Consider the following 27,903-nt stretch of genomic DNA (forward strand, 5'->3'; position numbering starts at 1 on the left):
CTAAGCATCAGACTAGTTTAGTATCTATTAATTGCTGGTTTTAACTTTCTTTTCCCCACAAATAATCCACAGCCACAAAACAGTATGCCTGATGTAATCATATGGATGATCCGAGGGGAGAAAAGACTGGCTTATGCTCGTGTTCCTGCACACCAGGTGCTGTATTCCACAAGTAGCCCGGAATCATCTGGTAAATATTGTGGAAAGACCCAAACAATCTTCTTGAAGGTACTTCTTTTTTTTTTTCTTTTTTTTTTTTCCTTATAAATTAATTAACTTTAACTCCCTAAACTGTGATTCCTTCTGACATGAGCATGTAACATGCAAATGAACTATGAACAATGGGGTGTCAAAACTCAAGACAGATTAAAAGCCAACTGCATATAACTTCTTCACAATATCACAAATTGTAACATCAAGTTCATCATAAGACAGTTAGAACCAGAATCAGACCCTAACTGAGACTTTTCTGAAAGAGCTCAAAATTGTGATAGGACTTTTAAAGTGTTACTGGGGTTGGTGGTTAGGGGCTGGACGTGAATGGAGACTTTTATAGGGAATAGTTAGTGTAAGTCAGAGAAGTTCTAAAAAGCTATTCAAAGTTTTGGATGGCTTTCTGCAAGTAATACAGAGCATGCCTACACCCGAAAGTTCCATAGCATGTCTTTCTGCATTGAGTCATACTCTTGAATAGGAATTTCTTTCTCCGTTTAAGTTTGTATTGCCTTCAAGTGGACTAAACTTAACCAGAAAAGAAAAGGCAATCCAGCTGTAGAACAATAGCATTTACAGAGGTTGTCAGCATATTGGTAGTTATATTGATTCAATGCAGACAAACCTAAATCATGTTCTTTATGCAAGCCCCCTTATCATGCATGTTATGATGCATTGCTTCTACATTTAGTGAGCCATTCTGACTAACCTCTGCATTTCCAGAGTCTCCTGATGAGAAACACTAAGATCCACACTGAAGTTTTAAGTTTGGCCGTAACTAAAAACTCACTGCTGAATAAAACTTGGGAGAGAATATACAGGAACATGGGTGATGCTACTGTTCCTGTGTTTGGTTTTGACATGCCTTAGGCAGGTACCATTTGAAGAATGTTTTCTTCCTTAACTATTTATTACTGGCTTTTGAGGAAAAGCAGTACAGGAAGAGATGAATAAATCATGTGTTATTATTACTCATATCTCTTTGTTATTGTGTGTATTTTACTGAAAGCTGCAATACCTGCATAACATAACAAAGAGTAACTTTTTTTGTTCATGTGCCAGTACCCACAGGACAAGACCAAAGATGTCAAAATGCCTGTGGAGTTGCGCATTAACATTTGGCTTGGGCTCAGTGCAGTTGAAAAGAAGTTTAATAGCTTTGCAGAGGGAACATTCAGTGTTTTTGCAGAAATGGTACGTCCATCATTGCTTTCTTACTTTAAACCTAGATGTGAGTGTTAGGAATTCAGTGAAATTGGAGCTCTTTTGATTTTTTTTGCATGCTGGGCAGAAGGGGAGAGTAGCATTTATTAAAGCAAAACAAGTAGACCCCATTCAAAGCAATTAACGATCAAGTCCATTGTGCCTACCAGATGAACTTCAGCAGACCAGATGCTGAACTGGTTAACTCCAGTGATTTCAAAGACATTTCTTTTAGATTTTTATCAGTGTAATTAAGATCAGGATCTAGACTATAATGTTTTGGCATGTGAATAACTCTTTTATTTTAATTGCTTCTTCACTTCTACAAATGATACTGGATACAAGTGGTTTTATGTAATAATGGTTCTTTTGTACAGTAGAAAATTTACTGTTACAGGAAAAACTGGTCAAAACCAGTAGATTTTGCTGACAAAAGGCTATAATATAATATTTCAATGGTAAGAGTTAACAAATTTGAAATAAAAATGCTTGAAATACTCCCAAGCATTTAATAGAGATTTTGAATGATAATAGTAAGCAGCAGATGTCTTCTATATGCCATGTCATGTAATGGTGCATGTAATCCAATATCAGTATAATAGCTAATGAAACAAGACATTTTTAGAAATGCATGTGTTACCATTGCCCCTAAGCTTAAGAATTTAGTAGTGCTGTAGTAGGTCACTTAAAATAGTCAGTGGATGTTCAAAGCCATTAAGTATAAAGAAGCTATTGAATACCTCATTTTTTGCTCTTCACATATCAGTCCCACAATTTTACAGGAATAAGAGTAGAAAACTCAAGACCATTGTAAATTACAAATAATCCATTAGCATAAAAGGAAACATACAATATAAACTGACATCAGAATCATGGGCTGACATCAGAATCATGCCCCTGGTAGCTTCCATGATAAGGCTATAAATCAGTTTTACATGTTATGAAAGAAAGGATTATAAATGGGAGGAGATTTGAGATGGAAAAGAATGAAAGGATATACATTTAGGGAACAGAAGAAACTTGTTTGAATAATGTTATGGAATTCTATTTAACAAAGCTTTAATTTGGAGGGAGTTTGACTGTTATTGTACAGAGGCATTAAACTGAGAAGACAGTTTTCGTTTAGCAGTGCATTGCTTGCCAGACAGCATAGAAGAAAAAGAAAGAAATTAACGATGACATTGCAGAGTAATGTGGGAAGGGAGTACTCAATTTCAGTGAAGGGAAAGGTATAGTAGAATGTTTCAGTTTAAACAGTTACATATATATCTTGTCTTCTTTTTTTTTTTTTCTTCTCCTTCCTAGAAGCTTTTAATTATTCCGAAAGTACTGACTTTTTCTTTCTTGTCAAACAGTATGAAAATCAGGCTCTTCTCTTTGGAAAGTGGGGTACCTCAGGACTTGTTGGTCGCCACAAGTTTTCTGATGTCACAGGAAAAATCAAGCTGAAAAGAGAGTACTTTCTACCCCCAAAGGGCTGGGAGTGGGAAGGAGAATGGATGGTTGATCCTGAAAGAAGGTTAGATTTTTTTTTAACTTTATGCAGGCAGTAATAAAGGAGTTTAATCTCAGAGTATAAAGTAGAAAGCTCATCTCTGTTTTCTTGGCTGAGAAAGAGGTTTTAAGCTTATCTTTCCAGGACACCAAATGCCAGCCAATAATCAAAACTAGTTAATAACCTTTTAAAAAAGTAAAATAACACAGGATTTGATATAGTGGGTTGGTTTTGTGTTTATTTCAGTAAATGTTAAGAGTTCCCACTGCCCTCATTAAACAACTGTCACAGGCTATTTCTAAAACTGACTCAAGGCAATGGTTGTTTTCAGAGCCTGAGATTGTGGTGCTTGCCATATGATAATTCCTCTCCTGGCAGACTGAATTCATGAGGTGTTAATCCTCCCCCAGCTCTAGCAGGTTTAGTCTTGCTCTGTCAGAGGTTTTCACCTCCTAAGTATTTAGCTATTTGTGTTGCCACACTTTAAACCACACTGAGTAAATTATTAGTTTCATAAACAAAAGCCAGCATGAGAAACAGATTGTTTTCTGTTTTCTTAACAGGTTCAGCCTATTTTAAATTATATGTCCTGATGGTAAAATAATACAGGACTTTTGTTATAGGAAAAACTGTGCAGGAAAATAAGTGCTATTACTTGGTCAATTTTAAAAACATACCGTTTGTAGATATGAATGGATGGGTTTATTTTCATATTCAAGGAATAGTTTTTATTTCAGTGAGTAATCTGACATGAAGAAAAGCAATAACAGACGTGAAGATATTTTCTTAGATAATGGAAATAAACCCTACTGCTAAAATGCATAATCATTTCATCTGTTTTTATTGGAAAATAATCTGCATAGCTTTATTTGACCAGCAGATGGCATTTTAGAACATCCTTTGGTGCTTTCTGAATCCCCGTTAAGTGGAAATCAAGGCTATTTCATCTGATTTAAAGTTCTCTTATTTCTTTTACTTGCGAGTTAGAAAACCACTAGCAAACTGTTTGCTTGACTTGTCCATAGCATAAGGGGGAATGAAATTAAGTACATTGACAAATTTTAGTGCATAGTTAGATATATAAAAATCGGAGATGTGTATAAATCTTGTGTGCAGTCTGGATTTTCCTTAACTCACACTTAAACAGTGATTTATTTTTTTTTTCTTTTTCCAAGAGGAATTGTTGAAAGCAGATCCTGAATAACACAGCAGTTAAAATACTCCTGCTAGTCACTCATTCTTATGAGTAATGTTCCTCCTATTGTTTACTGCTACTGGAGTTGCTTCAATTTTAGGAAGACAATGCAAGGAAAGAAGTAGCCATCATATAGATGAGGGATACACTGTACTCTGTTAATAAATAGAACTTCACAAAGATGGACAATCCATAATTGCAGCACATGTGCACATTCAATAGTTTGTTTCTATATGTTCTCTGTAGCTAACTAAAGTGCATTTGGTTTAGTACTATATTTGCTTTGGACTTGCAGTTTGTTAACTGAAGCTGATGCTGGCCATACTGAATTTACTGATGAAGTATATGAGAATGAGAGTCGCTATCCTGGAGGTGAATGGAAAGCAGCTGAAGAAAGTTACACAGATGTGGTGAGACTGATAGTTTTCACTGGATAACTGGAAGTTTAAGAGAAGGAGTTCTAGGATTTGCTACAAAGTGTATTTCATCTACTAATGCACAGAACTGTTATGTTTTCCCTAAAAAGCTCCACCGCCACGTGAGTTCACATGTCCTCTTGGATGGATGTGGGAAGATGATGCTTGGAAATCTGATTTAAATCGAGCAGTGGATGAGCATGGTAAGATTTACTGTTTATCTGCTGATTATTAGGACAATCTGTCATAGTCTATGCTGAAGGAGGGCACATGCCAAGACTGTACCAATGTCCTGAGCACAACAGTGGTTGCCGTATGGGAGAGCATCCAGGAAATATTTGGATAACAGTTGCTTAAGGAATCAGATAAAATTACATTTGGAAAATGTTCTCTGTAGGCAACTGTTTCTATTTCCATTTTAAACACTGTTCCATCAAACTCACTGTTCTCATTGAGGCTTTCTTGGGTCAAAAAGGACCAGTATTTTGAACAGTCTATGTAATAAGTACATTTATAAGTGCCTACTAGAGAAAGAATCACATATTCTAAGAAACTGTACATTGGTCTTAACTACAGCAGCAGATGACAATTTTGAGCCAAAAGCTTTGAAAATTAAAAAAAAAAAAAAAGCTGATGCAAACAGTGTATGAGAGGTTCCAGCTGGAAAACTCTGTGTACAAACAGTGTGCTTGGAAATAGAACCCATCCTTATTTTAAATAAGTTTCCAGAATGTTTTTCCCAAGGCCAAAGTTAATGCAGTCCAGTGGTGCAGTCCAGTGGTTAGGATCAGGCCTGTAAAATGTGGATTAGCAACAATAATTAGTTTCCCTTTTTAGAGAAGTCATGCTTTCCTTCTTTGTCTTGCTTGTGTTTCTGAAATCTACCATGTAATCAATTCTGTTTCAGGATGGGAATATGGAATTACTATTCCTCCAGACACTAAACCAAAGTCATGGGTTGCTGCAGAGAAAATGTACCATACACATCGACGACGAAGACTGGTGCGGAAACGTAAGAGGGATCCAGCTCAACCAGTAACAGCAGGAAGGGTAAGCAGAAGAGAGATGTAGTCAGAGACTTGCTCATTGTTATAATCAATTTCTTTATTTCTTTAAAAAAAAACCCAAAAAACTATATGAGATTACTAATTTCCTGAATAAAGGAAAATTGTAATGCCAAAACACAAAAAAATCTAGAACAACTTTGTATGTTTTCATTATCTTCCTTTTCTTCATCTTTTTGTAAATTGATGTTTCCAGCTTTGGTTTATAAGATGATTATGCCTGCCAGAGCAAGTGCTGAGTTTTTTCATTACATTTACAAAAAGATTGTTGTGGTTTAACCCCAACTGGCAACTAAGTACCATGCAGCCACCTGTTCACTCCCTCCCCCTGTGGGATGCAAAGGAGAATTGGAAAAAAAATGTTAAAACCCATGGGTTGAGATAAGAACAGTTTAATAATTGAAATAAAAGTAAAATGTAATAATAGCGATACAAGAATAACAACAACAGTAATAATGAAAGGAAATAGAGAGGAAGAAATAAACCTTGCCCCCCAAAGAAAATAAAACAAGTGGCACACAATACAATTGTTCACCACCCACTGACTGATACCCGAGCAGTGATCAGTCTCTTCCAGGTAACCCCCCAGTTTATATGCTGGGCATAACGTGCTGTGGTATGGAATATCCCTTTAGCTAGTTTGGGTTGGCTGTCCTGCCTGTGCTCCCTCCCACCTTCTTGTGCCCCTCCTTGCTGGCAGAGCATGAGAGACTGAAAAGTCGTTGACTTAGGGTAAGCGCTACTTAGCAATAACTAAAACATTGCTGTGTTATCAGCCTTGTTCTCAAACCAAAACACAGCACTGCACCAGCTACTGGGAAGAAAAATAACTATATCCCAGCAAAAACCAGGACACCACCACTGTGAATAACAGATTTATGCCTTCCAGGGAATGCCATCATATGAAGATCAAGAAGGATGGGAATACGCTTCCTTGATTGGCTGGAAATTTCACTGGAAACAACGCAGTTCTGATACTTTCCGTCGAAGACGATGGAGACGAAAAATGGCTCCCTCAGAGACGCATGGTGCAGCAGCTATCTTTAAACTTGAAGGTGCTTTGGTAAGCAACAGAGTATCCAAAATTCTTCAGAATTCAATCTGTTAATTTACAGTAAATAATTACATTTATCAGCTGTTTTAGTCCTGTACTTGTCAGACTGATATGTAACTGAGGAACTAATACAGTTTATATTGTTAAATTGCTTAGAGTCTGAAAGGGATCATTAAAGTTGGAGTAGAGACTCCTGCATAACAGGCTTATTACTTTATTTTTCGAAATATTTTTAGTATTGCATGAGATTTAGAGCAAAAGGCCAAATTACTACATGAGCTTTCTGTAAAGTAAAGTGAAAAGATAGCTCTAAATTCTCACACATGATTTGGATGTATTAACATCAACACAAGAAAGAACAGGCACTGAGATAGCTGCCCCTGATTAATATTTGTATGTATAAACAACCAAACAGGAAAGGATAGCAAAGTGCTGGAGAAGCCAGAACACCATACAACATAAATAGCTGATCATAATGTAATTATTCCTCAAGTTTTCAGGTTAACACAGCTTCATAGATAAGCTCTATTTACCAAAGTACAAACTAGGGCAAATAATGAGAAGGCTACTTTGTTTTTCTAAAACAATGATTCTGATTGTATAGCATTAAAAAAAGTTGACATTTTTTTTCCTTGGTTTGTTTCTCTTTTTTTTGCACCAAATGGCAATCCATGATTCACTGATAGCATTTTCTTTCCCCACTTAATTTGGTTCCAGAGTTCACAAATTCCTATTTCAGTTTCTCTTCTGACTAGATTTCCTGGGCTATTGCTAGGTTAAAGACATTTTGGAAAGTAAGCTTAAATGACTGGATCTTATTTCTGCACAGCCTCAGTGACATCAAGAAATTACCTTTGGACATGAGTAAACATCTTCTAAAGTACATTTACTCAGGAAAATAAATTTCTCCTTGTCCTAGAGAAGAGACTGAAACCAATATATTCCCTCACACAGTCCACTTTAATCAGTTTCCTTCTGTTTGTAAATACTCAGTAACTTTTTTTTCTCTATATAACTTCAGGGAGCAGACAATAGTGTTGATGATGGAGAAGGGAAGAGTTCAGAAAAAACCAAGGAGTCGGCAACAAAGGTGTTCGGTGCCAACACACCACTGGTTTCCTGCTACTTTGACAGTAGGTTCTTTAACAATTACTATTAAAAATCATGTCCATTTCTTTCTGGTCTCAAACAGAATTGTAATTATTTGTTTCACATCTAGGTTTATATACCTTCTGTTACCATTACTATCTAGTCCTTGACTGGGCCCTATTTAAGCTACTAAAAGAAAAATTTCAGCTAGTCATTTCAGTATTTCAGCCCACTATCATGCAGACATTTTTAAAACCTGTATGGGACAGGAATTCTAAAGCTAACTGTTGCAGCACCTGAATTTTAGGCTTTCTCAAATGTTGTATTTTTAGCATTAGGGTCCCTTCATAACAATACAGGGAGTTAAGCCAGCAGAGAAGATGTATGAATGGTTAATTTTTTGCTGGTTTAGCTCACTTAACCAGCTCAATGCAGGGTCAGCTAAATGCCCAACCAGAGGAAGCAGTAAGACCATGTAGTTGAGTTGGCAAAGTGAACAAAACTGTAACTTTGCCAACCTGGACTGGCTTTAAATGCCTTGGAATCACTGTAATGGGATTCACAAAAGCAGGGATACTGAGATGGGAGCCACCAGTGTTAGTTAACAAGAATAGAAGCCAATCCAATCCACTACTAAGGCTTGTCTTTGTTTGGACTCTGCAGAACTTGGTCTCCCTGCTGGGAATGGGTGCCTAGATCTTAAATCTTGTTTTTCAGAAGCTGAGGAAGATTATTACGGTTTCTTTTTAATAACGAACACAATAGGAGGAAAATGGCACCTTTTCCTGCCAGAGTTCAGCGGTTTCTACTCATTGAGGCTATGAGCAGCTCAGATTTTCCCAAGGACTGAAAACATTATAGCTGACATCATTTAAAGAAAACCTGTAGTAACTTAGCACATGCTGTCCTGGGTTTGGGCCACTCTTACATCTTCTTGTTTAAGCTGTGCCACCTTGCCTTTTTTTCTGTTTTCTTTTTTAATCTTTTAGCCAAAGAGACAAAGTTACAATTGGAATAATTTTCTAGATCTAATAGCTAAAAACATGAAACTCCCAGGTCTTTGCAAGCACAGAAATGCCTAGTTCTTGATTATCTTTGGAGAAGCTGGATTATCACACTGTTTCAAACAGGAATCTTTGAATAGAAGAATTTTTGATGATCATATGGTAAAAAATAGCAGTAGAGTTTGGTTTGGTTTTTCTTCATTTCTGCTTTAAGTTGTGTTGGAACAAATGTTCTCATGTGCTAGCTTGTTGATATTAGTACACTTGTCAGTAGAAAAAAATAAAGCAGAAATATTGCTACAGTGCTTGTGCTTGAGTTAAAATGAGTAAGGCACTTTTATAAACTCAAAATGTTTTCATTACGGAAGAGAAACCTGTATAATGCAGTTGAACTCTATTTATTTGATACAGGAGTATATACTTACCACCTTCGCTGTTACGTCTACCAGGCAAGAAACCTCATGGCTTTAGACAAAGACAGTTTTTCAGGTATGGAAAATCCTGCTAATGGTGCAGAAAACCCAATTCTGCAATGAACTAGTACTTTGATTTAGCTGTAAAATATCTTAAATCCATAAAGTCTGTGCTGCAGAAACTATGCCATAAAGGAACTCTCAGCTTCATTACGTGTGATCCAGATTTGGTTAGTACTGCCCTAAACTGTAACAAAAAGAAGTGCTCTGAATCTGCAGCACCTGCTGCTGCCAGTGAATTCTCGGTGTGGGAATGGGAACACAAGTCTGAATCTCATGACCAATCCCTTCCCTATGCCTTAGTTTTCCTTCTAACCAAAGCCTATGTATAGTTCCTAAGCCATCCTAAAGGAAACTTGCATAAAAGCAAGGATGAAGAAAGCTGGATGGCTGCTATGTCACCAGCTGCTTCTCTGTGTTCAGTGTTTTTTATTAATTAGCACTGGGATGAACTTGTAGAATACTACACTCTGCCTTACTAATAAGTATGGCTTTTGTTTGTTTATACAAGTGTACCTGTTGTCCTTTCATTTCCATATCTTAGGTATTCCAACAGTGTCGTATCCATTTGGCATCTTTGCAGTCAGGCTAATTCAATACTCAGGTTACCAAGTATTTAACTTTCGCTAATTAGAATTAAAATTCCACTGGGAAATCAGAGAGCAAATTGAAATTAGATTCTGTAAGCATATGATTTTACACTTTAAATAAGTTCATCCAAAGATACAGATGAAAGGGCAGCTCAGAATTTTCTTTCCCCATCAACCCCCATTTGCAGCCTTCTTTTTTTACCTGTTGTAATTAATAACTGAGAAAGTGCAATGCATTTGTTAATTTGTTACAGAAGATCGAGACCTATAAATATTTTAGTGCTGTTTTCTGAAATGAGGGGTTTTTTGTACAGCTGCCTGTGTGTATTTAGCCTTACTTCAATGCACAGCACTTCAAAGCAACACAAAGAAACAATAATAAATGCTGCTAATTTGCATATGTAGAATTCAGATGCAGTCACACATAAACTAGCAGATCTACTTTATTTTCCTCTAAAGCTAGTTTGAAGAGTTAGCCAAATTTTGTAAAACTCTGATCAGGTACCTAGCCAGAAGCTGTTGAAACTGACCTAAAGATAACCTTTAAAACAGCCCCTAGTCCTTAGTAATTGCAATTTGTACAGGAAATGTTAATGACCATCATCAGATACCTTCTACAGAGCTCTTGATGATTTAAAGACCTGCCAAACACTGGGCCTAGACCACTTTAATCATTCAGCTGTTTCACAAGAAAAGGTTGCTATAAATAAGCATGTTTGAAACTGAAGCTTGATCTGAGCTATATAGCCTGGGAGCATTTGCTGTTTGGCAACTAGTCAGAACTAGAATTATTTCTTTGTATTATTTATGAGGCTGTAGAGTTGTATATCAATGGAGAAAACAACAACAAAAAATGTTTCTACAGACAATATTTGAAATTTGTATAGCCAGTGTCTCACTTTAGTTTTCAGGTTCTCTTTCTGATTTGCAAGCTGTTTTATCGATTTCATTTATTACTATTAATCAAGACTTGTAAGCTATTTAGTAACCAAATGGAATTTGCACTAGTAAAGGTAAATTATGTGCATGTGTGGGGTTTTGTTTTACATAGAATGGCTTATAGAACTGGTAATGAGGAAAGAAAAATGACATACTATATTTGATAAAATTGTGCTGTGTGCCTTACGGCTTGGTGGGGTTTTGTTTGTCCGTAATACTATGCTTTTAATCTTTGTATGATATTTCAGACCCATATGCTCACGTTTCCTTCCTCCATCAAAGCAAAACAACTGAGATCATTCATTCAACTCTAAATCCTACATGGGACCAGACTCTCATTTTTAATGAAATTGAGATCTATGGGGACCCACAGACAGTAGCCCAAAACCCACCTAATGTTGTTGTTGAACTTTTTGACAGTGACCAAGTGGTAGGTGAATGCTTTTTACCCTGATTGCTTTATATTTATTTGTATTGATTGAGAGTAACATTGATGTCTATGATCACTATTTTTGGTTGCAGGGTAAAGACGAATTCCTTGGAAGAAGCATTTGTTCCCCTATGGTCAAATTAATCCCGGAAGAGGACATCACACCAAAACTGCTCTGGTATCCTGTAACAAATAATGGCAAAGCTAGTGGAGATATTCTTTTTGCTGCAGAACTTATTCTGAGGGACAAGGTATATACATCTTACATATACTTTTTGTGTGTATATATATCATATGATATATATCCTTTTGCAGTGGGTCACAATGTGAAGAATTGTCTTAATATTTGGTATTAAGACAAATAATTTCATTTAAGGAAGACGACAAACTAATACTCATGTTTGTGTCTTAACAGGGTGGTGCCAACCTTCCAATTCTTCCATCACAAAGAGCACCAAAGCTTTACATGGTACCTCAAGGTATCAGACCAGTAGTTCAACTCACTGCTGTTGAGGTTGGTTTATTCTTTAAACTAACTGAATACAAGTACAGTCATCTTATCCTCTAGATAGTATATTTGTGTATTTGCCTCAAGAAAAAAGAAATTTCATGGTGAGAAATATGGGGGATTTTTTTCTTTAAGTGTTTTTGAGTTTCATTTTTTCCATTAACTTTCCTAGAACAAGCAGCTTGAAATATTTTGCAAGTCACATTTAATTACTGGAAAGACTTTATTTTCTCTTTCCTACTTTCTGAGTATCATATTAAGCATATTGATATCTCACTCCCTCCTGCTGACATTGGATTTTATTTTACAGATTCTGGCCTGGGGGCTTCGGAACATGAAAAACTATCAACTAGCCCCTGTTATGTCTCCGAGTCTCATCGTGGAATGTGGGGGTGAAATGGTGGAATCTGTAGTGATCAAAAACCTCAAAAAGACACCAAATTTTCCATCTTCTGTTCTCTTCATGAAAGTTGTATGTTGCAAAAAAAAAATACATACTAGCTATCTATAGCAAAATCAGTTATCCCATACTTCTAAAGGTCAAGGATTTGTTATGCAAGAATAAGCAGAAAAACCTTTTGGCTTAAAATGAGCAAATTACTGAGCCTGAAAATTACGATAAAAATCATGTAAACATGTTTGTGCAGTCATTGATAAATTATACAATTTTTATATATACAATCCAGTGCAGTGTATATACATTTATTTGAAAAGGCATCAATTTACCTTTGTAGTAGGTATGTGGCTACTTTCCTACAGCTAGGATGGGAGCTGTACAAGAGTCAAGCAAGTTCAAGATTTGAGGCAATTAAAATTATTCTTACTGACTTTTATTGAATCATAATCTAAGGTTAGAAATTTTCATTCACCATGCAGCCATAGAACATAAAAGTTCAATATTAAATAAATGAAGTAACAACTCTAATTTAGGGGGGAAATCTTTATTCTTGATTTTCCTTCTGTTTGAATTATAAACGAACTCGAACCTTTCATTTCTAGCTTTTGCCAAAAGAGGAGTTATACAGTCCATCTCTCGTTATTAAAGTAATAGACCACAGACCATTTGGACGAAAGCCCATCGTGGGACAGTGTACTATTAACTTACTGGAAAGCTTTCGGTGTGACCCCTACACTACTAAAGAAGACATTGCACCACAACTGAAAGGTACGTAACTGGAAAATTAAAAGTTCTGGTTTCTTACGACGTGCTAGAATAACCTATCTTCAACGTTTACTCTGCATACGGTACTAATGAATAGCCATCTTGTTTTGTGTACTTACTTGGACATAATGTGTTCTGAAAGGGAAAAAAAAGTCTAACTCAGAGTATTAATTAGTGCAATATTCTGTGAAGCATAAGAGGACAGGAGGTAAAGGCAAGGCCTTGGACTTAGTGTGCTGGTTCCCTGAAGTTCCTCTTTAGTATGAACTTGGAATTCAACTACCAGCAGATCACCCCTGGACTGAATGCCAAAGTAATGATCCAGTATTCCAGCAAGAATGCTCTGAATACAATGCTGATATTTCTTTAGATGTATTTTCTAAGTTTTAGGCTTCTTTTTTTTTTTTTTTTTTTTTTTTAATTCTCTATAAGACTGTTTGCATATCCTGCCCAAAAATATATTGTATATTTTTAGCAAAAAATGACAACTAATTGTTTTCTTTAGAGGATCAGACATACAACCACTGAATTACTTTGCATCTTCTGTAACTGTTTGGATTTCAAATCTGATAAAAATGTTTAGAAAGTTATTTTTCCTACACCATATTGCCTTAATAAAATTTTTGGCTTACAGTTAGTCTACTCTCTGCTTCACCTCGCCAGGATACAGTAATTGAAATGGAAGACACCCAGCCACTCCTAACAGCTCAGGTAATCTTTGAAATCTGATACTTGAATTTCTTCTTTAGATATGTGATTTCAGAGAAACTACCTAGACAGCAAAACTGTGAGAAACATATGCAGCCTTCTGGAAAGCCAGATGGAACAAAGTTACTTTGTGGCAGGAAAGCATAGGAAACGTGTTAATAATTTTAACCTCTGTTTTCATATAGTAAACATCAAACTATAGCTTTTTGTGCATGGTAAAGTTCACCCAGTAGCTTAAGAATGAATTCACTTGTCCAATAGCTGCTGACACCATACGATAGAACATTACCCAGTTGGTCATGGCAATAGCAGCCTGATCTTGCACAGACTGAACAGTTAGAAAGAAATCAAGGAGAAGGAGGTATATGCTTTAGTGGGTACAGAATCAAAGCCATGGTAACACACACCTTCAACCATTCATTTTGTCATGGTCATGGCTGACATGAAGTCATCCAAAACTGGTACCACTGAAACATTTTTTTCTGCACTAACACATCTTTTCTTTCCTTTTCTGTTGTGCCTTGTGAATCTCTCTACTGCTCTGATTCTTTCAGGACCACCACAATACAATTTTACTTTCCAGGTAAAAAATAATTCAGCTTGCAGAATTTTACTCTTGAGTTGAAACATGAATGAAGACAACTTCCAGACAGAACATTTTCAAGGAAAAATTTTCGTTTCTTTTAAGACTGTGAAATGTTCCCCTTGCATAGACAGTGTTTTCATAAATTTCTGATTGTCTATTATTTTAAAGGAAACACAAAAGTTATGCCTTTTAAAATGGTAATTTTGCAGGCTCTTAACCCATGACTTTGACTTTTCAAAAATTTTTTATTTTGTTATGGAAGTCCCAAAGTAAATACTACTGAATTTAAACTTTTGAACTCTCACTGCTGTCTAAATATATTATTGATTGCACTGTTCCTCCTTTATTTCTTCTTTATCTTCATGCCATTATTTTCAGACTCTAAATATCTCATAGACCATGTTCTTGTATTTACTTTCATCATACGTGTAAATTGTTCTTAATATTTAATTTAGAACAGTATCTAACTTTTATCTGAAGCCTTCTATTGTATTATAAATGCTTTATAACTGGTACAGAGAATTTTTATTTCCTTTAAAAAAATTAAGAAAAGAAATTTAAAAAATACAGAAAACAGCACTTTGAACTCACTGGCAAAAATTATTGAATTTGTGTAGTTGATCTCAACAATAAGAATGAAATTTTTAAATGCTACATAAGGTGAAACACAATTTCTTTTAGAGTTTGACATCATGAGCCAAATATTTTATAACACTAGATACAGCAATAGCGTCCATATGAAAGAGGAAAGAATATTCAAAACAATTCAAATTTAAATAAGTACAACTGTGGAAAGTGTAAGTGTTATGCAGAGAACGCTCTGAGGACATAAGATGCCAAAATTTCATCAATTACATTCCAATTTCCAGTGTTTAAGCAGTATGTCAACAGCACTCAGCAAAATGGCTTCTCCAACAACAGTGCATGTATGTATGTATGTACCGAGCTAATGCATGGAGATGACCAGAATAGGGTTGGATGGGGGAATAATGTTGATATGATGTGGTCATGAGCCTGTACTTCTCTTGGCAATTACTCCATAGAGAGATTTTGGAGGAGATGATACTCCTAAGTCTAGTGTTATGTTACAAATACTAAGGTATCCTTCTTCCAAAAGTCTTGCTGTTTATGTACAATATGTATGAACTCTTAAAAACTTTTTGTGTTTGTCAGCTAAGGCACCAAAATCAACAGGAATTCTTTAGCCATGCTATTAAACTTTGTTTCAAAGCCTGCTTCCTGGCGAATAAAATAAATCTACAGTAAATAAAATTCTAATTCTAACTCTTCTAGGGATCCACTGTAGCTCTTAATTTTTTTTCCATAATTTCAAGTTGTTCAGAAAGTTAATAGTTCAGTGTTAGTGTCTTGAAAATTTCATGTGTAACAATCTACAAAGAAGTCACTGGGCACATTTAAAAAACCAAAAAAACCCAAACAGTAGCTGTTACATCATCTTTACCATGGGAAAATTTCACTCCAAAATCTCAAACTAATCATATGGCATTTTATTCTGGCTTTTGGTGTTCTGTGAGCACATCCTGCTTACAAGTGTTAGCAACAATAATATCAAAATATTGAAGAGTCATTACTTGCTTTGGGAATTTTTAAAGACAGCCTCAAGGTTTCAATTTTTGTTTTCTTAACCTCTTCTTTCCGAAACTACCAAGTGCATTATTTGAAGAGTCGTTTGAAGGTATATCAAGGCAAAAACAAAACAAAACCAAACTCAAACCAAAAACCAACCCCACAAAGCCTAATTTAAACTCTTCCAACATTATGCTTTGATGAAAGATTCAGAGTTCTACACAATATATATTTTGTAAAAAGGCTTTAAATTGGGAATTTAAATTATTATTGCGTAACTATGCAAGCTACCCTTTATGCTGTCAACATTACAAACCAGTGTTTAAATAAAGTCAGATTTAAATATGGCAAAGTATTAAACATTACCTCATGAATTCTGCCTCTAAGTTTTGCGAATCACTAATGACATGGTTTCTCAGAATAAATTACTCCAATTGCCTTTAGAAAACCTGACAATCCCATGCAAATGTGAAAAAATTATGCTGCATTTCTGATTTGACAGACATTCAAGATTTCTGATTTGCAGTCAGACAAGACTGCAAAAATACAGTAAACAACCTCCCAGCAAGACAATTACTTATAGAATAGAAATGGGAGTAAATAAGTATGATATACCGTAATGATGTCCTGACCAACTGATGCATTTGGTTTGTATTCGTAAAATGTTTTGCATATTTCTTCTGCTTTGCACAAAAATTGATGGATTATGCCTTTAAATTACAGCACAAGGTATGATACAGAAAGACTAGCAACACTAGCACAAATCACATTTGCTAATCCTGGCTTCCAAACGGGGATGCATGATGCTTGCTTTTAAGGGACTATCAGGTCATAATTATAGTATCTGTGATTTAACAGGTGAAGCATTTTGGGTTGTGCAGATTGTTTTTACACTTACGTAGATAAATTATTGACACATATACTGGTTGCTACTGTACTTTATAATTCTTCACTATTTTTCAGACTCCTGAAAATCCACAGCTTGTAAACAATTGATAAACAATAGTAGAAGGAAAAGGGAAAAGGCTGTTGAACACTCAAATTTTTTTTATAAAGAAGTAAATATTCTGAAAGGGCAAAAATATCGCATTAATTTTGTGTAAGTGAAATTTGTTTGGAAAAGAACGCCCGGAATAGACTCAGTTTTGTAACTGCTCTTAAAAGTATTTTTCATCTCAGTCCAGATCCACAGCTAAAGCAAGGAATGATGCTACACTGGAAATCAATAAATAGAATCCAGAGTGTAAGACTGCAATGACACAAAAAGAAAATCAAGTTTCTCTCAGTTTTGCTTTGTTATGTAAAGAACAAAGCGCAGGGTGATAATGTCTTAGAGTCCTGAGAACTTGCTTTTTAAAATTTTTATACATACATGCTCCAGTTTAATATCTAGGACATACTGGCAGCAGCAAAATATAAAAAACTTAAAAATATGGTGTCCAAATGGGCTTCAAAAGTATTTATAAATTAATGATGTTACTAACTTACTTTATATACCTTCTATGTACAAAAACCTAACCTTTTAAGACATATTTGACTGTATGCAACTCTACAAATCATATTCTTACCATTGTTTTTATTTTGCTCTTTTTTTATGAATTGATCCTCATGAGCAGCTTACGGAAAAGGTAATGTATACTACTATGTTTTAGTATGCTTAGTTGTTCATTGTTTCTGCTGTACAGCATGATATAAAAGAGGCTTTATCTCCCAGTAAAAGGCTTTTTATTTGCTTTTCTTTAAGGAGGAAGAAATTGTTGATTGGTGGAGCAAATTTTATGCTTCAGTAGGAGAACATGAAAAATGTGGACAGTACATTACAAAAGGATATGACACTTTAAAGGTATTTTTCAGAATTAAATAAATTAACATTCTCAATATTTATAGGCCCAAAACCTGATTAAGCAGTGTCTTTCATTTTTTTAAATGCTCTTAAAAATGAAACTGTACATAATTTCCTGTAAAGGTCCATTATTAATTCATGTGGTGAAATGAAGTTCTTAAGAAGATACCTTTGCTTCTTTTCTACTTAACTACAGTTATTGAGAGATGTATTGAGTTTAATCTAACCTTTAGTCCAATGGAATTTTACTCTTGACTGCTTTGGGTGCCAACCAGATCCTAAATAAACATACACACTGAGTAAGTACGAACCCAGAGGATCTGGAACTTTCTTTTGTTTAGTTGAAGTTCCAAATGCTTTGGGTCCTTAAGATATTCCAATAAACATACAGTATACTTTGCAATGCACCAGTGGTAGAGCCAATATGTATGATAATTTCTAAGCTACACTTCTTTAATTTTCCTTTTTTTTTTTCCTTTAAGGTGTATGACTGTGAATTGGAAAAAGTACCTGAATTTAATGGCTTAACAGACTTCTGTGATACATTTAAACTATACAGAGGCAAATCTGAGGACAGTGATGATCCATCAGTGGTTGGGGAATTCAAGGTAACTTTGAAATGATGGGCAACAACCAAATGCTAGATGCAGGTTTTTGTATGTAAGTAGCTATCGTTTAGGTAAGTCTACATGCAAGCATTGCAGCTTAAATATGGATGCGAGTGTTAACTGGGGTGACAGATGCTCATAGCTACCTTGGTACAGGCCCTTCTTTTTCCAAGGAAGGTACAGCTACGCATTACTCACACTAAACATGATACCTGTTAATTTAAAATAATTTATCATCCCTACTAAAGTGATCTTCTCTGGTACCTGTGAAACAAAACCTTCCCATCCTGCAGAAGTTCTGACCGAAGTGCATTTCTAGAATTAATTTGGAAAAGATATTTTTTATTATTTTTGTCACTGTGTCTACGACTTGTAAAGATTAGAATAATGTTAACATTGTATGTAAAACAAACCAAAAACAAAACCCAACCTCCCAAAATCAGAAAACACAACCATACATTAAATGATGCTTTTGGAGAGGGAAACAAATATGAAGTGTTTGTTACATATTCTCAGCTGGAGCAAATTGAGTAGTTGTGTTGAAATCAAAGCAGCTGTATTGACTTAAAGTGACCAAGGGTATATAGCCTTGGCTGTGTAGTAAGTCTCATGCAAAACCCACTAAAGCAGAACAAAAGACTTCAAAGCTATAATTTTGCTATTCCTGTATAAAACAGAGCGTGTACGTGTAGGATAAATCAGAAAAAACAAACCTAGCAGAGTGACTTTTCTACATTTATATTGACTGAGCCTTTATATTATTTTTTAGGGATCCTTTAAAATCTATGCATTACCTGATGATCCCACTATTCCAGCTCCTCCTCGCCAGTTCCGTGAACTACCGGACAGTGGGCCTCAGGAGTGTGTTGTGCGAATTTATATTGTTCGAGCTTTGCAGCTTCAACCCCAGGATAATAATGGGCTGGTGAGACTTTTTGCTTTTGGAATGTCTGTGAGCTAACTCTGCTGTGGTACATTTTAAATGAAGTTGGTCTTGGTAACTATTTCTTAACATTTTTTTCTTATTTTAAATAGTGTGATCCTTATATAAAAATATCCCTAAGTAAAAAAGTCATTGAAGACAGAGATAATTATGTGCCTAATACTCTCAACCCAATTTTTGGCAGGTAACAAACTTTTTTGTATTTTCAATTTATAGTATTTTAGAATGTTTCCCTATTTTTTAAGATAAAGCACTGTTTGAGATATCCAGTGGTCTATTCATAGTTATATACTGGCAGTGAACTGGAGTAAAATTGCATAAGACATTTCACTTTGAAATCAAGGGAGTACACAGGCATTTGGCTAGTCTGTAGATTTTCTGTATCACAGGAATGAATTGCACAAAGTCAAACAATGTATATATATGTTGTATGAGCCGCCCTGTGTTATGCATCAATAACAACAAAATACACTTATAGAATATGGAAAAAGTTTTAACTGACAACTACTTGGATGTCACAATGAGTAATCATCTTAACATGTATTCCCAGTACACTAGTCTTTCCTTCAAAGGCTAATGATGTCTTTGAAATATATGAATAGAAAAATACTAATTAGGAATAGAGAGGTTACATCATCTTTATAATTACTAATGAAATTCTGGGTCTGGTTTTGTGTCCAGACTTAGAGGAGGATTTTGATAAATTAGAAACTTGGGAGAGGAGGACTAGAAGGATTATAAAATCTTTGGAAAGCATACTTTGCAATGATGTGCTACAGGATTTCAATTGTTCACATCATGCAAAGAAACAGACAGCGAAGAGACGATTACAGGTACAAAGTACCTTCAAAATTCCAAGTTTTTTCAGAATGATTCTGGAAGTCAAAGTTAAAAAGTTAGACTAGAAATAAAACAAAAAAATGCCAAGATTAATTAGCCATGAGATACTTTACCTCAAGAGTAATGGATTCAGCAGCAGTAGAAACCATGGGGCTGCATATCTAGAAAGTAAATTTGGAGAATTTGAGAAAACTCTACAGTCTGTGGAGTTTCTAATCATACAGAAACTATGGATTGAACATCCATGTTTTTTACAGAGTAGCTAGCAGAGCCACACTGCTTTCTTTCTCAGTCCCAATTCAAGCTGCCACAGTGAAAACATCTAAGTCATAGTTTGTGCAGAAAGGAAGGATGTAATACCTATAGGAGTACAAATGGAATTAGGGAGTGCAAATGAAAATTGGAGCATAAGTGGCAACTACTACTAGATTTATCAGCTTTTGAAGCATCCCTTTAATATCTTGTAAAGGCTTTAAAATAAACTAAAAAGGGAATTTTTTTAAGGATTTGGGTTGTTTGGGTGGGGTTTTTTTAGTTTAAAACAAAAAGCATTGCTCAGAAGATCAATAGTGTTAACTGGATATTTTTGTGTTTAGGATGTATGAACTCAGCTGCTTCTTGCCTCAAGAAAAGGATCTGAAAATTTCAGTCTATGACTATGACACATTGACACGTGATGAAAAAGTGGGTGAAACCATAATTGATCTTGAGAACAGATTCCTTTCTCGTTACGGATCTCACTGTGGCATCCCACAGCAGTATTGGATGTAAGTCATTTTGTCTATTGAAAATCTTTATCTGTGAGATCTAGTACTGAGTCTCTCTAAAACATCTGGGCTTCCTTCATCTTAATTATATGGGGGAAAAAACAATACTCTGGCTTCTCATGGGTGTTTGTTGTGCTCACTCTGTCATCTGAATTCCAAGTTAAGCTGCAAAATCTTCAGAAAAGCCTTGACTGAAAACCATGATGTCAAACATTTTAATATGCTCTTTATATGGTAATGTCTGTTATTTCTATCCAGAGAATGCACACTAAGCAGAATTTTCTGGCCTACTGGAAATAAATATGAAAGCATTTGTTGGTGTAAGTTATTTTGATACATAAAGGAAAAAAAGCATTCTGTCTTGGAAGATAATTGAGCTGGTACAAAATTATGTTACTGTATCAAACTCAACTGGCCTCAATCTAGGCACTTACAGTGGCTGCCCTTTCTGATTTAGTTTAATAAAAAGATACATTTTACATGACATGTAAATGCCCGGAATGGTGAATAACTTTAGGATGTGTTTCTGTTGCTTCCTAAAAGTTCAGGTGTGAATACCTGGCGTGATCAACTAAAACCAACCCAGTTATTGCAAAATGTAGCCAGGTTTAAAGGCTATGCTCCTCCTGTCCTCTCTGAGAATGGTAAAAGGATTAACTATGGCGGAAGAGACTATACTTTGGAGGAAGCCGGTGAGCTGTTCACTTATTTAATATTTCTGTCTTAAATTCATATTGATACAAATATAAAACTTTTCAATTATTATGGAAAATTAGACAGAATCTTTGACTTTTTTTTTTTTTAACATTGAGCAGTTTTCACCTCAATTTTAAACATCTGGTTTTACAATTTTTTTAAAAGTTCAAATGCAAATTCTGGTTTATGACCCCCTGTTCTTTTTCTGCTTCTTTTACTACAGAAGCTAACAAAATTTTGCATCAGCATCTTGGGCCAGGTGAAGAGCGGCTAGCCCTTCATATCCTCAGAACCCAGGGTTTGGTACCTGAACATGTGGAGACAAGGACTTTGTATAGCACCTTCCAGCCCAACATCTCCCAGGTACTGTGAACCAGTTTACTTCTGGTTTCTTGAATACAGAAATGGAGCATTTCCGCGTTTATATTGCGTTGTCAACAGAGTGGTATTACTCAGAGGGAAGAGGGCTAGAAATTAACATTGCAGGTTAGTTTACAAACATAACAAAACGCAGTAACGTTCTGCCATTAAGACCACCAAATGACACCTTTAACACTGACAGTGGAAATTGGGAAAGACTTATTTATTTATTTCTTACTGAAATAACCTGGAATATGTGTTTAATACCTCACCAATAATAAAGCAGACAGCCTGGTTCAAGAGCTTCCTAGCCACGTTCAACACATCAGACCAAACTTTTCATTCCTCTACAAGGTCCAGAGGTGCTAGTTTAAACATTAAGTCTTATGATGGACCTGCCTATTAGAAAGGCACAAAGGCTAACATTTGTTTTCTAGCATTTACTAACTCACCAGTAGTTTTTTGTTTAAGAAAGTTTCTGCAGCAACCAGAAAACTTACCTGCAAAAATAAAGGAGCTTACATTTGAAATAGCATATAATATCTGCAGTGGTTGCCTTACTTCAGCCTAGTTAAGGGAACTGGTCATCTACACTGGGTAGACCACCAGTGACAAACTATCAGCCACACGTATGACACTGTACTTCGTACCACCTCTGAGAACAGAAACTTGTACCTACAGAATGAGAACTATTTAGGCACCTAACTTGCACTGACTTCACTAGGAATTAACATCCCTACCATATTCTGAATTCTTGTCATTTTTCACCTTAAGAAGCTTATAGAACATGAAGGATTGGGCATGCTCCTATCTGAAGTCTGTCGAAGTTCTGACATTGGTAACAAGTGAGGTCTGCTCTGTGGTTAAAGTTAGTACTTGGCATGTCAATAAGCAGTTCCATAGAATTATCATGACAAACCTGTACACAACAAACAATCCCTCATTCATCTTCTCCACTACTACAGGGAAAGCTCCAGATGTGGGTTGATGTTTTCCCCAAAAGCTTAGGACCACCAGGCCCTCCCTTCAACATCACTCCTCGAAAAGCCAAGAAGTGAGTATCTGTATATACTACACACCGTGTGGCAGCCCTGACAAAGGCAATTCAATTATCTTTCCCCAAATGTCTTCTCTTTTAGGTATATCTTGCGGGTGATTGTCTGGAACACCAAAGATGTCCTTCTGGATGAAAAGAGCATCACAGGGGAAGAAATGAGTGACATTTACGTGAAGGGGTAAGAGCATCCTGTTGTGTAACATTTACAAATGAATGACATTCTGAATGTCCTGAGAATCCCTAGACCATGGGTTCCAAAGATGCGTTGGTTCAGCCAAGTCAATGCACACTTCAGCCTTTGAAATAGTGGTAACCTCAGAGTACAGAAGTCGCATGAGATAAAGCGTGACCAATTAACATGCACTGAAAGATCCCAGAAGTTCATCTCTTGAGATGGGAAGCAAATGAAAAGACAGGGCATTAGCTTTGGTGCTGTACAACCTGGATTCTTACTTTTTACATTTTCTAGTCTTAATGTAAAAAAATCAATAGAAATCAGAGAAATATACTACTAGGCTATTGATCTAATTCTTCCTTTAAAGGAAATAAAAAATCCTGCCGACAGCTCAGCACTGATAAAGTACTGGCAGATCAGAAATCCAGTTCAGATGTCCCTATTTACAGTGCCAAAATGGAACCAAACTGAGATAAGGTGTGAAAGATGCTCTAGCCCTCTGTGGGCAACTCTTACGCCTTGTTTGAACCACTTAATGACATGGTTACAGTACAAACAAGCACCAACCTAGTTCCATGCAAACAGCAGACACATCTTTCTGTATTTGCAGATGGATGCCTGGAAATGAAGAAAATAAGCAGAAAACCGATGTTCACTACCGATCATTGGATGGTGAAGGGAACTTTAACTGGAGATTTGTTTTTCCTTTTGACTATCTCCCAGCTGAGCAGCTCTGCGTAGTTTCCAAAAAGGTAAGTATTTCTAAAGATTTCAATACTTAGAATACAAATTGTAGTTACTCTGATAATTTTGTACCTACGTATTGAAAGAGATGGTTTGGCTCAGATCTGCATACCTTTCTCAGACTGCTATTGCGAACAGATTCAATTTTGCCTGTGAACCAGGAACACCAAATGGGCAACAAACAGCAGTCTCCTCTTACCAAGGGCAAGATTAGATCCTTAATACTTCCACTAACCCCAGAACTCACAAGTACTAACAGACCACAGCTTTGAATTTTCGTAAGTAATTTTAAAAATGTTCTTGGTTTGGTCTTTTTTTTTTTTTTTTTTTTTTTTTTAAATCTTAGGAACATTTTTGGAGTCTTGATAAGACAGAGTTCAGAATCCCACCCAAACTGATCATTCAAATATGGGATAATGACAAGTTCTCCTTGGATGACTATTTGGGTAAGAATTCTAAGAAAAAAAATATTGTTGTCTCAAAGACATTTTAAATTGTCACAGAAGGGTTGTGTTTACAAAGTGAGCCACTGAGCATTCAATATACTCCTCCTCTCCCATGCAGTGGAGGGTTACTTGTGCTCATGAATGCATGCATGAATATTCCCTCAGTAAAGGCCTATTACAGGTAAACCAAGATACTTCTCATTCAGGTACACCCTATCACAAAGTCCATGAAATGATAATGTGCATGAAAATTACTTTGCTTCTTTCTTTAAGTAGAATTACTTAAAACAAGAGTACTCAGTTCCAAGTAAGAGTATTGGTACAAGGCTGTAGTTTAGGTTAAGCAATCTGCTTCGTGCCATTATTAATTCTACTTCACACCATTATTAATACCTACTTTTTGTAGAAGTATTGCTCTGCAGAAGATTCTCTGCCCTGTGTTAAGACAGCTCCAAAGTCTTTAGCTTACATGCAAACCATATAGGCCTTGAAATCTGAAAACAACTAATCAATTTATAAGTCTTAAGGTTAAACAGCTAAACAGATTCATCGTGCATTTAACAATCAGAAATTACATTAGTATTACCTTGCTGTATTTGAGTATCTACTGTTGTGCGGGGAAAAAAACTTCTGTTAAAAATCAAGTGATCTTGCATTAAGAAAGGGGGGCAAGAGCTTGCTGATTACAATTTAGCACCACCAGCACTTTGAACACTAGCAAGATGGTCATAAAAAACAGCCTTATGTGTCCCATTTCCCTGTCTCACAACATCATTAGACAAACAAGAATGTAATGTGTATGTATGTATGTTGATTGTTTTTCCTGTTGATTGTTTTTCCTGTATAACATATTTGGAGATAGGAAAGGTTGATGTTGAACCACTCTGCTGTATGGTTGGTTTTGTTATGCAGCATTAATTTTTTTATCGATCTCCTAGGCTTTGTGGAACTTGATTTACATAAAACAATCATTCCAGCAAAAGTTCCAGAGAAGTGTAATATAGACATGATTCCAGAATACAAGGCAGACAGTTCTCAGAAGGCTCCCAGGACCGCCTCTCTCTTTGAACAGAAATCCATGAAAGGATGGTGGCCGTGTTATGTTGAAAAGGATGGCTCCCGTGTTTTAGCGGTATGATTATTACCTCTTTAAAAAGTACTTAAAATGTGCTCACCTTGCTTTTCAGATTACAAAGAAAGACTGTAAAGAGTCCCCTAATTTGCTATTAGCTTTCAGTAGATAGACAGAGCAGGAGTAAAGAAAACATTCCATACACAAGTTTAAGAATTTTGCTCATCAGCAATTTTTTGTTTGTTTTTTTTTGAAGTGTGAGTTTAATACTTAAATTTATTTATTTTGGGTTTAATTCTGTTTAATTCGAAGGACTCTTGCATCAAATTGAGTCATGTTATCTCACCAAAACAGCCAATAGAGTTATTGCGTGAATGAATTTATCACATTATTGCTTAGGGAAACATGAACTATCCTAAATGTGTTAAAGACAACAGAAAAAAAAGTTTAACTGCAAACCATCTTAAGGTCCTTTCCAACCCTAACAATTCTATGATTCTGTGATTTTTGTACACAGCAAATATAATTTATATTCTGAGAACTCTGACTAGCTTTGTGATGGTGAGGGTAATCAGAAGACCTAAAGCATTTTAACCTGTTCTATGAAAAGTATAAATGTGTATTTATCACTAGCTAGAATATTAAGCCTTTCAAGTGTGTCTACTTCTTCTTTATGATGTTTTTTCCTTTAAACTTTATTACTGGAATTTAGTAAATGGGAAAAAATATTCAGAAACATATGTCAGCCACAGCAATATAAAAAATTAGATGCTTAGTCATTTGGAAAAGAGGCAGTCCTTGGGTTGTTCTTGAAAGAAGAGAAGAATTGGTTTTAGTTTGCTATACTGGAAAATACTGCTTAAGATAATATGAATTAGCAGAATGATTTTATGTACTGTGTTTTTTTTTAATATTTGTCATTTTCTGATACTGTATTGTAACATTGTCATAGTGCAGAAATAAGTGTATTTTGAGAAGAAAGTAAAACACACACAGGTGAACACAATGAGCTGATCCCAAACTCTGCTAAGTACCAAACAAGTACTAATAGTGCTGCTTCAATAAGATGTTTGTCTTATACCGTATGTTTTCTGCAGGGTAAAGTTGAAATGACACTGGAAGTTGTCAATGAAAAAGAAGCTGAGGAAAGGCCAGCTGGTAAAGGAAGAGATGAACCCAACATGAACCCCAAACTAGATTTACCAAAGTAAGATATTCTTCTCCCACTAGCTTGAGAAATATATAGTATGTAGCTACTGTGATGTTCTTGACAAAAATCTGCATGCAGTAAAGGATCTATTAGACATCAATTATTGTTTGCAAAACTTAATTTATGAAAGCCAGACTTGTTTCCTTCTGCAAACATAGGATAAAATGCAAGGTGGTTTCAGTATTAATGGCATACATTTACCAAAGCTGCTGTCTTGCATTACAAAACTATCCATATTTTCTTCAGACTCCAAACCAGACTGTTTCCATGTACTATACTCTCATGTGTAAGTATTCACTGTTTTTATAGTATGAGTAATATTTGTTTCTTTCAAAATGCAGCCGACCAGACACTTCCTTCCTTTGGTTTACAAATCCCTGCAAGACAATGAAATTTATTGTGTGGCGCAGGTATAAATGGCTTTTTCTGGGCCTTATCATCTTGCTGATTTTACTCTTGTTTGTAGCAGTACTCCTCTACTCATTGCCGGTAAGAATTTTTCCATGTTTCTGCTCTTCAGCTGTGGCATGAAGCTAGCTTATATCTGAGTCATCAACAGGACACTCTCCTTGCTCAAACAGGATTCTATCAATCAGCTCAGTTTTAGCAGAGAGACAGGGATTGTATCCTTACAGCTATAAACACTTTCAACTGATTTTTATTGAGAAACATTATGTTAAAACTAACCTATTGACTAAAGATGGAGTAAATAAGTGCTTTAGCAATATTAATAACCTACACAATTAAAAATAGTTAATAGATGGTCTAGAGTCTGGATTTCAGGCTACTTTAATCTGAAATATCTTACTAATTTTTACTGTCTTTTAACTGAAATTACCATACTTTGAATACATTCTGATCCATTTTAACATCTTAAATGTCTTTTACAAAACTACACTGAAGTATTTTGTATACATCTTTTTTACCTCTGTTGTTTTCTTCCCTCCTCCCCCAACAGAACTACTTGTCAATGAAGATCGTGAAACCAATTTAAGAAGAGTTTTTTACTTCATCTTTTTAAATAGTAACGAGGTTTTGCCTCAGGCCATGGACCAAATTCAGCAAGGCCCTTCATCCTTTTCATCTGCTAGTATTTGGAACTGTAAAATAGATAAGTAAGAATTTAACCAAGGTTAGCCAAGGTTCAAGAGGTCATGAGAGGTGTTCTTAAAAAACAAAAGATAAACTCCCTCACGTTTCATGTACTTTTTTTTTACTTCAGTAGTATCTTCACATGGTAAAGTTCTGACTTCCTTGCTTTTAAACTATCTTTTTCATAAAAATCACTCAGGAGGCTGCCTGCTATTGCTAATTTTTTAATGGATACTTCCTTTTGAGAATTCCTTTCTACTAGGAACATTTTGAAACATTGCTTTTAACTTAATGAAAAACAAGCACTACTTATAACTATGTATACCAAAGAAAC

General features: G+C 35.6%; 1 protein-coding gene across 1 annotated transcript in view; it reads left to right on the top strand.

Moving 5' to 3' along the window:
- Nucleotides 1-27,471, top strand: part of MYOF (myoferlin) — a 67,902-nt gene extending 40,431 nt beyond the window's left edge. The window contains exons 24-54 of the mRNA XM_010011551.1: nucleotides 73-228; nucleotides 1,276-1,407; nucleotides 2,772-2,935; nucleotides 4,402-4,523; nucleotides 4,627-4,725; nucleotides 5,430-5,572; nucleotides 6,476-6,649; nucleotides 7,662-7,773; nucleotides 9,145-9,222; nucleotides 10,984-11,165; nucleotides 11,258-11,416; nucleotides 11,581-11,679; nucleotides 11,984-12,145; nucleotides 12,673-12,838; nucleotides 13,470-13,546; nucleotides 17,333-17,344; nucleotides 17,461-17,559; nucleotides 18,042-18,167; nucleotides 18,937-19,092; nucleotides 19,203-19,294; nucleotides 20,547-20,717; nucleotides 21,261-21,409; nucleotides 21,637-21,776; nucleotides 22,739-22,827; nucleotides 22,913-23,008; nucleotides 23,616-23,757; nucleotides 24,096-24,195; nucleotides 25,134-25,327; nucleotides 26,365-26,474; nucleotides 26,819-26,966; nucleotides 27,436-27,471. Coding sequence (XP_010009853.1) covers nucleotides 73-228; nucleotides 1,276-1,407; nucleotides 2,772-2,935; nucleotides 4,402-4,523; nucleotides 4,627-4,725; nucleotides 5,430-5,572; nucleotides 6,476-6,649; nucleotides 7,662-7,773; nucleotides 9,145-9,222; nucleotides 10,984-11,165; nucleotides 11,258-11,416; nucleotides 11,581-11,679; nucleotides 11,984-12,145; nucleotides 12,673-12,838; nucleotides 13,470-13,546; nucleotides 17,333-17,344; nucleotides 17,461-17,559; nucleotides 18,042-18,167; nucleotides 18,937-19,092; nucleotides 19,203-19,294; nucleotides 20,547-20,717; nucleotides 21,261-21,409; nucleotides 21,637-21,776; nucleotides 22,739-22,827; nucleotides 22,913-23,008; nucleotides 23,616-23,757; nucleotides 24,096-24,195; nucleotides 25,134-25,327; nucleotides 26,365-26,474; nucleotides 26,819-26,966; nucleotides 27,436-27,471 — 3,885 coding nt within the window. The remainder of the gene's footprint in view (nucleotides 1-72; nucleotides 229-1,275; nucleotides 1,408-2,771; nucleotides 2,936-4,401; nucleotides 4,524-4,626; nucleotides 4,726-5,429; nucleotides 5,573-6,475; nucleotides 6,650-7,661; nucleotides 7,774-9,144; nucleotides 9,223-10,983; nucleotides 11,166-11,257; nucleotides 11,417-11,580; nucleotides 11,680-11,983; nucleotides 12,146-12,672; nucleotides 12,839-13,469; nucleotides 13,547-17,332; nucleotides 17,345-17,460; nucleotides 17,560-18,041; nucleotides 18,168-18,936; nucleotides 19,093-19,202; nucleotides 19,295-20,546; nucleotides 20,718-21,260; nucleotides 21,410-21,636; nucleotides 21,777-22,738; nucleotides 22,828-22,912; nucleotides 23,009-23,615; nucleotides 23,758-24,095; nucleotides 24,196-25,133; nucleotides 25,328-26,364; nucleotides 26,475-26,818; nucleotides 26,967-27,435) is intronic.
- The last annotated feature ends 432 nt before the right edge of the window (nucleotides 27,472-27,903 follow it).

The sequence above is a fragment of the Nestor notabilis genome, unplaced genomic scaffold, assembly GCF_000696875.1.
Source record: "Nestor notabilis isolate BGI_N333 unplaced genomic scaffold, ASM69687v1 scaffold7373, whole genome shotgun sequence".
NCBI classification, from domain to species: Eukaryota; Metazoa; Chordata; class Aves; order Psittaciformes; family Psittacidae; genus Nestor; species Nestor notabilis.